This window comes from Monodon monoceros, unplaced genomic scaffold (genome assembly GCF_005190385.1).
Source record: "Monodon monoceros isolate NGI ecotype Baffin Bay Population unplaced genomic scaffold, NGI_Narwhal_1 Super_Scaffold_21, whole genome shotgun sequence".
Classification (NCBI taxonomy): domain Eukaryota; kingdom Metazoa; phylum Chordata; class Mammalia; order Artiodactyla; family Monodontidae; genus Monodon; species Monodon monoceros.
The window spans coordinates 62003657-62016061 of NW_021703778.1; the positions used below are offsets into that span (position 1 = coordinate 62003657).

Consider the following 12405-nt stretch of genomic DNA (forward strand, 5'->3'; position numbering starts at 1 on the left):
GAGTAGCATTGATATATATACATACTAAATGTAAAATAGATAGCTAGTGGGAAGCAGCCGCATAGCACAGGGAGATCAGCTCGGTGCTTTGTGACCACCTAGAGGGGTGGGATAGGGAGGGTGGGAGGGAGACGCAAGAGGGAGGGGATATGGGGATATATGTATACGTATAGCTGATTCACTTTGTTATACAGCAGAAACTAACACACCATTGTAAAGCAATTATACTCCAATAAAGATGTTAAAAAAAAAAAGTCTTCTCCACTTCTAACTATCTGGGTCACCTTGCACCCCTCTCCAAATCTCTGCTTCCTTATCTGTAATTTACCAGGATCACTGACACCCTATCAGTTTAGGTCTCAGCAGAAAACAGGACTCCACTCACCTGGATCAACTAAAGAGAGCAGGCAGGACTCCTTAGAGAGGGTGGGTGATATTAAGGAAAGCAACATGGGCTGTTGATGCACCCCAGATCTAACAACCAGCCTCTGGGAGAAGGAACAGCCCAAGAGAACGGGAGCTGTGGAGGAGAGGCTGCTCATAGCAGCTCATCATGGAGCACAGTTCCTCTGCAGTCAGTCTTCAAAGCAGGAGGGAGCAGAGAAAAAAACACCTTGACCTCTCTCTTCTGTGCCCTGATCTCCTGCTGGTGCCTCCCCAGTGTGTCAGTTACAACCAGAAACCATCCTGCAAGGCAGCCAGGAGATGAGGCCGTGGGGTCACTTCCTGGGGTTCAGAGCTGGATGGGGATAGTAGGGGTAGGTGTAGAAAATGGAGTCTCACCACATGTTATCTTTATTTTGTCTTGTTACGAGGACAAAAGTAATGTCTGTAAAGCACTTCGTATGTAGCCTGATGCATAGTAGTATCTCAACAAATGAAAGCAATTTTTTAATTATTCCTATTCACAATTAGGCTCTTTAAGGCAACTTTGTCCTGCCTTGTTTTCACACAAAAAGCCTCAGAAGCACTCCTTAGATGCCTGATGTGTGCCGTGACTTGTGGAGATACAAGCGTTAATATGACCCTAAGGCTGCCCTCAGGGAGATAAGATCCATGGACATGGATGCCCGTGAGACTAGACAGAAGGTGACAAGGGTCACAGCTCTGCTTCCCAGCTGCAAGCTCCTCTAAGGCCAGGACCACAGCTTCTAGTGCTGTTTCCTTTCTTAATACTTTTAAAAACTTTTCTTTTTCCAATAAGAGTCTAATTAGAATACATGCTTATTGTAGAAAATGTGGAACTTGCAGAAAAGCATAAAGAAGAGAATAAAAATTACCTCTCTCCCCTCTCCAGAGACAGTCACTTAATACTTCTGTGAATCTCCCTCCTACTCTGCATGCTGTTTTATTAGAATTATTCTCATGTTAGATGTACAATTTGTATCCTGATGGTTGTTTGGGTTTTTTTTCCCACTTTTTCATAAGCATTGAAACCATTCCAAAAATATCTTTTAATCACTTCATAAGAGTAAATCACATGGTTGGGAACATGAACTCAGAGTCAGCAGACTAACATCTAATTGCAGCTTCACCAGTTCTTAGCTGCATGACAATGGACAAGTTACTTAAATTTCCTGAGCTGCAGCTTCTTCATTTGTAAAATGACGCAAAGGGAGGTTAAAATAGGCATCTTACAAAGTTGTAGTAAAAGAAATAAGATAATTTTGAGAAACAGTAGTTCAGTATCTGGGACATAATAGAGAGCTAAATGGTAATTATCATAATTGTCATTATTAGTCCATAGTCATTCCTCTATTGGTGAATATTTAGGGTGTTTTTTATTTATTTTTAATTAAATAATTCTGTTATGACATTTTTGAACTTTAATCTCTTTCCGCACTTCGACTTTTTCCTTAGTATATAAAGCTATTGGTCCTGGCCATAAACATTTAAAACTTCAAGTTCTGGAGCCAGGTGGCCTGGACTTACGTCCCAGTTATGCTACTTACTAGCTGTGTGATACTGGAAAAGTTGCTTAACCTTTCTGTGCTTCAGTTTCCTCTTCTCTAAAATGAAATAATAGTACCAGCTGTTGTAAGGATTAAATGAGATAATAAATACAAAGTGCCTGGCACAGGTAAACAAAATAAATGTTAGCCTATGTTATTACCATGCATACCGCTAATTACATTCTTTTACTCATCTATCCCCAACGGCTTTCGGCACTGGGCTGGGTATCAGTAGATTTTCAGTTACTACATATTAAACTGGTTGCTATGAGTGTTCCTTGCATACTCTGGGAGATGCCCTGCCTGCTTGTTTGGGGGTTAACCCAAGGCCAGTTCTCTCACGTCATCCTGTCCACACCCCATCCCCAGTGCCTACGGCCTGTATCTTTCCTTTTTGCCTCAGTTCAACTTATAACACTGTTCACCTGTTACAGAGTTCCCTAGACAGACCCCAAATAGTATAAGATCTCTCCAGAGGCTTCTGGGATGATAGGCCAGAGTCCCTGCCTCCACCGCTGCCACCCAAGGGTTTAGGGACCCTTCCTGGGACTTGGGCCCATAGCCCTTCTCTTACTTCTCACCCAAAGCCTCACAATCTTGAGGACATCAAACTACTGTATTCCAGGCTGGAGGATTCGAGCACCTATTATTCAGGGCACTGGAGGCAATCCACTGCAGGCAATCCACTGCAAAACCCAAACGGGAAAATTGGTTTATGCCAAAGGGTAGGGTTGTGTAAATAACCCAGAAACCCAGCAATTACAGGCACACCAGGTCCTGCAGCTGAGATGTTGGCAACACACCATTAGCCACAGCTGCTACCAGGTTTGTGTGTAGCCACCAACCTCCAGCGGAAATGCATCATTTGGGAGTAAGTAGATTGATTCATGAGGATGGTGAATTTCCACAGGTTGGGTGCATGGAATGGATAATCAAGTGGCTAGTTCCATAATCTATCCTTTCCAGGAGGCATTCTACAACAAAGCTTGAAACTCAGATCTTGAATTCTCAGAGGTGATTTCCATCTTGCTAAATATTCATGCACATTCTGATACTCCCAAGCAAAATGTCAGTTCTTCATCCCACAAATGTTTATTAAGCACCTACTATGTGCAAGCACTGTATCAGGATTAGTGGGTTAATCATTATCTAGAACAGGAAAAGCAAATACACAACAAGTATATCGTATATCCCCTATCCTTCTCCCAAGGCAGACACCAATCCTCCCAAAAGCCTAGACATGGTCTCAGAGCCCATCTCAACGTGGGGCCCCAGGCAGTCCTACCAATCAAGTTGACGTGCCATATTAAACCTGTTTGCAGTCTTGGAGCTCAAGTGCTACAAGTACTTAGAGAAAATGGAGACAGCAGGAAAAAGAAGTCTAAGCAGCCATCAGTCATGTGGGAATGAGGTGGGGTAATTTTGAAAACAGCTCCACAGCTGGTTGGTGTAACAATGCAAGCTAATCAAGGCGATGGGTCCAGGCCAAGAGCACAGGCTGCTATGTGACCCTCCTTATAGGTAGTTATGATAAGTAAATGAGACGATGCAATGTAAAGTGTTTAACAACACCTGTCCTATAGTAAGCAGTTTGCTTTTATTAATTAAATATAGACTGTATTTGGGTAAAGAAGAATAAATTTCCCTCTTCCAAACAACCCAGTAGAAGGACATTCTGGATACTTGATAAGATAGAAAAATTTTAGGCCCAGGAACTAGAACTAGTTGTCTTATTTCCATTGGAAAATGTGCTTGTTGAACCCCACAGAGCTAGTTCCCAGGAACTGCCCCACAACACAAAGGTGTGGTCATTAGGGCATATTTCTTAGCTGGAGCTCTGTCTCACCCCAAAACTGACGCCATCAAACAGAGGCAAAAGTAAAAATGACAGTGTGTTCTCTTGCTTTTGTCAGCTGCCTAAAAGGCATATATCCTTTGATTTGTGAAAGGGGACCCTTGCCAAATACATGGAATAGCCCAACAGAATTCATCTGGAAATTGACGAGAATGCCAAATATATTGTACTCCTATTCTGCCTTCTTTTGTTGGATAATATTTATTATATTATTGCGTTGGCCAAAAAGTTCATTCAGTTTTAAGTAAAAATAAAAGACACTTTTTTCATTTTCACCAAGAACTTTATTGAACAACGTATTCACTACCAGAACGAACTTTTTGGCCAACCCAATACAAACAGAAGTCCTCTTAGACATTTAGGAAATTCAGAGAAGGAAAAAGAGGAAAATAAAAAGCATTCATAGTTCTACCACCCAGAAAAAAAAAGGGGGGGGTATCTATTCATCCATACTCTTCCCTCTGCTTTTTAAATTTTAAAAATACGACATTTTTTATTTTAAAATTTTCTGCTTAAATTATCTTTCTCTCTCCCTCTCCATCCTATTCCCCTCTAGTTTATCATTACCAGTTGAAGATTCAGTTCAGCAACGAAATTGAGAAACCAGTAGAACCAACTTTTGCCATGTCACTCCTCGGAACAAAAGAGGAAATGCAGAAAATCCCCATCACTCTGTGAGTATGAGGTACAGCCCCGTCCGTGGTGATGAGAGGCTTAATTTTCTCATAGGGTCTGGATGGACCCTGCTTTTCAAGGGTCAGGCCAGACACAACGTACTTTTCTCAGCCCATTATGACTGCCCCAAATACCCTGTCAGATGGGACATCCACTCACACTCAGCACCTCGTCGTCCCTCCGCAGCCTCACCCAGTCCCAACGATTACTTTATGTTGCTGCTACCTGTGTTTGTGATGGGCCCAGTGCGACAGGGACTGGAATGGAGAGGGAAGCCAGAGGTGGCCGTCCATGTCTGCAGTACAGGAAGTAGATCCAAGCAGGGAGGAGTGGTGATGGCTGGAGCAGGTGTCCCCAGGAAGGCCCTGAGCGCCTTTCCAGTGAGTTCTGAAAAACATAACCCAGAAATAACACTGGTATCATTCAACGTGGCACAAATTTTCCATTCAGTCAGCCTGCACTGCCAGCCCTCCCCATCTGTCCTTTGCCCGGCTGCACACCTGCTCACAACATGGGCAGTGCCCTCAACGTCTCCTGCAGAGGCTCCGCACCTTCACTGGCCAGAAAAGGCCTGCTGGCTGCTTTTTCTCAGCATCTTGACCCTCAGCCTGGGCTCTCCTTGGGAAGTGACACTAGCTTTCACCCACTCCAGGGACAGTCCTCAGCTTCCTGAGAATTGCCCCCAGCTTTGAACCTCTGATCATCACACTGATTCAGTCGCTCAGCAAGGATGTGTTGGTGCTCAGCACTAGAGGTAGAGGTGACTCTAAACTTAGGATGCTCCCAGCCTAGTGGGGTGGGTGGATTCCTAAACGATGCTTTACAACATACTACAGGAGGAGCTACGATGAGCCAAGCAAGGGAATCCTCCAGCCACCTGTCTCACCCTAAATCCAGTGTTAACTCTGCGCTGGCCCAAATCTCTCCCCGGGAGATTGTTCTAAGTAGTGGAAAGGGCATCTGGCAGTTCTGTCAATGTTGGGACATTTTAATGTCTTGGAGATTAGTGAGTAAAGCTGATAATGGTACCTAAGGATCTGCATTTAAATCTTGCTCCAAACTGGTGCATCCTTTTTATATGTGGTTTTCTATTACTGCTATACTTGTTGTTTTAACAGAAGTTTCTATTTATGTGGGGAGGAAAAAGGCATCGATCTGGAGAGAAGACTGTCGTGTGGCTCTAATATGTTGATCAAACCTACAGAGAGCGGTATTGCCCAGAGAGCATTGCCAAAGCCCCTGCCCTCGTCAGGGCAGTTTTCCCGACTTGTTAATCTGGAAACTAGGAAGCCTGAGCTAAACAAAGCTAACTAGACTCATTACCGTAGAACTCTTAGGGCGTTTTTAATATGCTAACACAGAAAATAAGATGGTTTTCCAAATGTTATTGGTCTAGGAAAACCCTTTTTATCCTGGCACACCTATTGCTATCTCTATTAATAGTCTGTCCAATACCAGTTTGGGAAATGCAGCAGAAAAGACCATCCCAAATCATTCAGGCAAACCTAACATATCCTGAATGTGCCTAAGCATCACTTTGCTGTTAAAAATCAACTGACTGTGTCTGGTTTCCTTTGCATCTTCAAGGAACAAAGGAATTACTAGTAATAAAACCTATTCCTTTCTTATCACATTGGATTTGGATATTGGTGAGCCGATCATGATCAAGTTCAAGTGGGAAAACAGTATGGTGTGGTCCAATGTCTGGAACACGGTCCAAACCATCATCCCCTGGAGAAGAGAGTCCCTTCACTCGGGCCTTGTTCTGAAGAGCATCAGAGTCAAAGCGGGAGAGACACAGCAAAGGTGAGTGCTGTTTCAACCTCCTCCTAACATCTGTTAAGCATCTACCTATGTCAGCACTGTTACAGTTTACTCTTTGCATTTATCTTATGAAGTGGGCATTATTATCTCCTAACGATGGCATGTAGATGCTCAGAAAGATGAAATGACCATCCTGAGTTCACAAAGCCATAGGTGGAAGGACCAGGATTTGCACCTAGGTCTTCTGATTTCTAGTCTAGACTCTTCCCTCTGCCCACAGTTAATAGCCACCTGCCTCCAGAGTTTGAGGACAACTCACTAGCCCGGTGCTTTTCAAATTTCACCAGGTGATGTCAATGCTGCTGGTCCAAGGACCACACTTTGAATGGCAAGGACCTAGATGTGACATTTCTTCTTTGTTGTTTACCCAGAGAAATGCCTTTAACAAATCACAATCTCAAAATCTCACACTGTGGTGGCACCTTTCAAATCTAAGAATGCCAAGGGATCACTAGGGAACTTATTGACTATGCAGAATTCCACCTGAATACCCACCTGAAAAGCTTCTGATTGGCTGTGGTCTGTGAAGGACCACACATTTGGAGCCCTAAGAAATTCTGATGTGGACCAGTGGATTACCCTCAGGAGGTGCAGCTCTGTGTGACTGAACATCTCCCTCAGCCCAAAGTCTCTAGGGACAGGAGGGGCTGGGTTGGGGGCAGGGAGTGAAGGAAAGAAAGGGTGTCCAGCTGCTCCTTCAGTCCTCTCAGCAGAGCAAAAGAATGCCCAATGTATTTTACTATGGCAAACGTGCTTTTCTGTGGTTCTGCAGTTCCCCATGAAAGGAGAATCCTGTCCTTCCCCAGACCTTTTCCTGTCTTCTCCCCACTGTATTTAGGAAACTTGTCTCTCCTCTCCTACTGCCCTTTGTTGGCCAGCCTATTGCTCTCTTTGGCTTGCTGTCAGCAGAGTTGGAGAACAGCATGCCTCTCACCTCTGAACTACTCTCTTCCCTCACCCCTCAGGTCTCACTGCTAGGAGTGGCCTGTGGCTGTTTTATGCCCCCTGAGTCCCTTACACAACCACACTCTGAGTTTTTATCTCCCTGGGATACAAAATCCTGGCAATTACTAAGAGCATACTCTGCAGCCTACCAACAGATTTCTCCACATGATCAATTTGAGAAAATTAAACTGCTTCTCTCCTCTTATACACTTAGCTATTCTTGCATGACTTTTTGGCCCTTTAGAAGAGCTCAACTGAGCACCACCCGTCCCCAGATTCTCTCAGCTGGAGAGTAATTCCTCAGTCTTAGTGGTTGCTTACCATGGCAATTCTAGGTGACTTGACGTGAAAGGTAGTATAAAACACAGCACTACCTTCTCCCCTGGTGCTTCCCACGTGGCTCTGAAGAAGGAAAGAGGAGAGGGAGAGGAGTGGTGCTTACAGAGCTCCTGCTGCACCATGGGCTTGAATGAGGTGCCCTAGAGCATTCATCTCACGGAAGCGTCCCAGTGACCCTCTGAAATGGGTAGTATTGCTGTGCAGATTACCAATCTGAGGCTCACAGGAGTTACACAGCTTAGGGACATTGCTCATAACTGTCTGAGCCCAGATCTGACTTGGTTTGTTTGACTCATTACCCGTTTGTTGTCAGAGCACAGCTTCCAACAGCTCCTCCCCACCATTAGTCTTGGTTCCATTAATCTTACTTTCTCTGGTCTAATCTAGCAGAGTTGCAGAGCTGGAAGTTAATATATACGTACATCACACCTTTCCTCACGGCTGCAGGAGGGACATCATGAAAAAGGGGGAGGGAGTCTGGGACCTATAGTTTTTTAAGTTTTTAACTCAGTGAGCCCTATGGGTCTTTGCAGTACCCAACACCATCGGCGGGGGTGGGGGGGGGTACCAAAAAAATCTGAGTTGTAGTTTTTGGCAGAAAGAAACTCAAGGACCTAATTAGGAAAACAAGATGCGTTAATTTTACTAATGATATGCTCCATCCCAGGGCTTCTCAAACTTTAATATGCACACAAATCATCTGGGAATCATGTTAAAATGTAGGTTCTGCTTTGGTAGGTAGAGATGGAGCCTGGGATTCTACATTTCTAACAAGCTCCCAGGTGCTTCTGATGCTGCTGGTCCATGGATTGCACTTTGAACAGTAAGAGTCTAGTACTGCATGGTCTATAGGAAGTCTAAGAAGAAAGACATCAGTTCAGGTTGGTGCTGTTCGGTCAGTGCTGCAACAGGCTTTGGAGAGGCCAAGAGGCATTCCTGGAGAGACAGGCAGTGAGCAAACCATATGTAGGCAGAATCCAATGACTTCTGCATCAGCTAGTCCCAAAGTCAAATTTTGATTTCACTGCTTCCACCTATGGAGGCTCAGACAATAGCTGCACCTCTCTGAGACTCAGTTCTCTAGTAACAAATAGGAATTACAATATGTATCTCATGAGACTAATAACTACCAATTTTTGAGCACCTTCTACCATCTGAAATCCCAGAGCTGGGATGCAGGTATTAAACCTCACTCTCAATCTCTTTGCTAACTACAAGAAAAAAAAAAAAAAAAAAAAAAAAAGGTTAAATAACTTGCTCTGTGCCTCCACGGAAGGAATTCAATGAGAGGTGATTTTCTTCCCCCAAAGCACAAAGTCAGGGATGAGAAGGATTGTTGTGGGGTGAAGAGCAGAGCAGGGAATATTGGTCCTGTAGCAAGAAGTGAAAAGTGACTGGCTAAACAAAATGGGATGTTTGATTGCCACAGTAATCATATAAATGCAAAACAAAAATCAGTGAAATTATCACTGGTCACCCACTAGTTTGGCAGGAATTCAAAGACAGATAACATCCAGAGCTGGTAAAGGTGTGGAGAGATGGGCATTTTCATACATTATTCGTGGGAGTACAAATTACAGAGCTTCTGTAGGGGAATTTCACTCAACAACTAACATTTAGTGAGCACATATCTTATGCTAGACACTGCTGTGTATACAGCAGTGAACAGAGTGGACAAAGCCCTTGGTCTCATGGAATGTATATTATCAAAATTTGACATATGCATAATCTTGACCCAGAATTTTATGCTAGGTGCCTATCCCGGAGAAATACTCAAAATATCCACAAAGGATATCTATGTACAAAAATGTCTGTTGCAGTACTATTTGTAAATACTAAACCATTGGGGAAAAATCCCAATCTCCATTAGTAGGAAAATGGCTAAATGCATTGTGATACATCCATACACAGGAAAGTTATGCAGCAGGTGAAAAAGACTGAAATCGATTTTTTTGAAATATAGTTGATTTATAGTGTTTCAGGTGTACAGCAAAGTGATTCAGTATATATATATTCTTTTTCAGATTATTTTCCATTACAGGTTATTACAAGGTATTGAATATAGTTCTCTGTGCTATACAGTATGTCCTTGCTGTTTATCTACTTTATAGATAGTAGTATGTATCTGTTAACTGCAAATTCCCAATTTATCCCTCCCCCAACGTCTCCCCTTGGTAACCATAAGTTTGTTTTCTATGTCTGTGAGTCTCTTTCTGTCTTGTAAATAAGTTTATTCGTATCACTTTTTTTTAGATCACACATAAGTGACACCATATGATATTTGCCTTTCTCTGTCTGACTTACTTCACTTAGTATGATAATCTCTAGGTCCAGCCGAGAATGAAATAGATTTGTATGTACTGATGTGCACAGTTCTCCAAGTACATTATTTGATGACAAGAAAATTTTTCAGAAAAATACAACAAATGTAATGTTTGTATGTGAACATCCGTATATGTGTAAATACATAGAAAGAGGTCCAGAAAGACAGAAAGCAAATCATGAAAGCAGGGAGGGGAGTGATATTAGTAAAAGGTGATGGAGAAGAGGGTCTTTAATATTCAACCTCATATATTTCTTTACTGTCTGAATTTTTTAAGAATGCATTCATAATCACTCACAATAATTTTTAATTTTAAAAGTTTGATTTAGTAAAGACTTGACCTTAGATGCAATTCAAAAAAAAAAAAAAGCTACAAACTACAATTCTCTGTGACTACTCCTTTTTTTTTTTTTTTTTTCAGATAGATGCAATTGAAGTTAGTAACACAAAATAGCATCTCAGGCCAAACCAGTGGTCCAAGTTGTCAGCCGTTGGTCTCCAAGAGAGACCCAAAGCACTTAGTGATATCCTCTGTGGCCGGAGGACCAGATGAGAGGAAAGGGTGGGGCTTATAGGGCTGAGCCAGGCGGATGCTGATGACAACGGCCTCACACCCAGGGACCGTTAAGAAGGGCATTGACAAGCTGGAGTGTGTCCAAAAAAGGAAGGCTGGGCACGGAGCCTGCCTGTGAGGAACAGTTGAAGAAAGTGCTAATGTTTGCCTTGGAGACAGGGTAATGTAGTGAAAGAAACCATTGTTACCCTCAAACCTTTGATGAGCTGTATAAAGGAGAACAAAGCAGGGCTGCCCCAAGGACTTTCAGTTCTTACAGAACTGAAATCACAGCACACAGAGCTCCGGGAAGCCTTACACTGATTGCTTTCACTGACCTGGGCATTGTTTTTCTCTGAAGTTATGACAATATTTGCAGTCATAAGGATCTAATTTTTTTTTTTAAATAGCATGTGTTACTCAATAGCATGTCAAATTGGGTATTTGACAAAGGATGAAACACTTCAATAAGCTCCATCCAAAATTTAGTGCTATGTTTGCTTGATGTTTTCTATGCAGAATGACATTTTGCTCAGAAAACATGAACGATCTACAGCTTCACCCAACCCAGGAGAAAACCTTTGTGAGATGTGAATCAAACTCTAAAAAATTGAAGCGAAAGATCAGATGAGCTTTAATGAAGACCCAGTGTGAAGAATAAATGATTTTATTCCTTATCTGGAATTGTCGCCTCGTTTGAAAACCAAAGTTATATAAAGAAACTTGTATAAAGCTTTAATAGATTTAAAGGGTAGCACATTTCACTGTTATAAACTCACCTTTTTAAAACTATGTGATGTAACTATGTTCAAATATTAGTGTAACCAAAAATTTCCCAATTTTATGTCTGACTGAATGGTAATATATGCAAATAAGTACAAATGTAAGAGCCATTTTAGATCCGTTGTTCTAATTTAAAATGTCTTTTACAATTAAGTCAAATTTCCCATATTTCCTTGCTAGTTTGTTCTGTTCAGTTTTTTGAAGCATGCTGGAAAGATACTTTTTTATTATATAACTAACATTTCCATAAAGTGAAATTCCGATTAATCACAGTTGTGTGTCCCAAAGTACACACCTTTTAAGACCATTCAGCTCACCAAAAGAAGAAAAATTCTACTTAAACTAAAAGTTACCATCGTACGAATCATACAGTTATTTCACTGAACCAAACCAATTGTAGTAGAATTCTCCTAAAACTACTGATGATAACCATGAAAGCTGAAGAGTTGGTCGTTTTAATGATTAAATTACTACTGAAGTACAATTTTCCTCTTTTACTAATGCTTGCCACAAAAGCTAATGGAAAACTTGGAATATCTCAAAGACTTAGATACCAAATCTCAAAGGGACCAATAAACAAATTAATGATGTTTTGACCAGCAAACTCCATCACAGAGCATGTGAAGGAAATATGAGATACATCCCTTGGATGTAAATCCCTTGGATCTGTGTGTCAAGTAATTCAGAGAGGAGGAGCACACTATACACATTCAACAACCTCACCCGACACTGGCATAGCCTCAGCTCTATACAGCTCATAATTCATATGCTCTTCACCAGAGCAGGGCCCCTGGAAACCAAAGTCCTGAAGACATACCTGCCTCTGATGAAATCAATTTAAGAGGATCTTGCATGATTCACTTTTATTTCCCTTGGAAAGACCCGCGAAACTAAAGGATACGGGGGAAGAAGGACAGCTGGGTCAAGGCTGTACTGTGTCCTGCATACTAATCTTGACTACAAAAGCACCTGACCGCCCTTTTAGGTATTGTGTGTGTGTGTGTGTCTAGAAATTACAGATATTAAAATGAACACTGTTTCCCATCATGTCTAATATACTAAGATTTACAATAAAGTCATGTTTGTGTCAGATGGGCATGTTTTCTCATTGACTACCCAGAGGGAATTTAAAATATCACTTTTTGAACATACTCTT

The 12405-nt window shown here is 42.0% G+C and overlaps 1 protein-coding gene across 2 annotated transcripts in view; it reads left to right on the top strand.

Annotated features, from left to right (window-relative positions):
• LIPC (lipase C, hepatic type) overlaps positions 1 to 11728 on the top strand; it is a 173741-nt gene extending 162013 nt beyond the window's left edge. For both annotated transcript variants that reach the window (XM_029236866.1, XM_029236867.1), the window contains 3 exons: positions 4364 to 4481; positions 6070 to 6288; positions 10986 to 11728. In XM_029236866.1, the coding sequence (XP_029092699.1) occupies positions 4364 to 4481; positions 6070 to 6288; positions 10986 to 11097 (449 nt within the window). In that variant the 3' untranslated portion in view covers positions 11098 to 11728. The remainder of the gene's footprint in view (positions 1 to 4363; positions 4482 to 6069; positions 6289 to 10985) is intronic.
• The last annotated feature ends 677 nt before the right edge of the window (positions 11729 to 12405 follow it).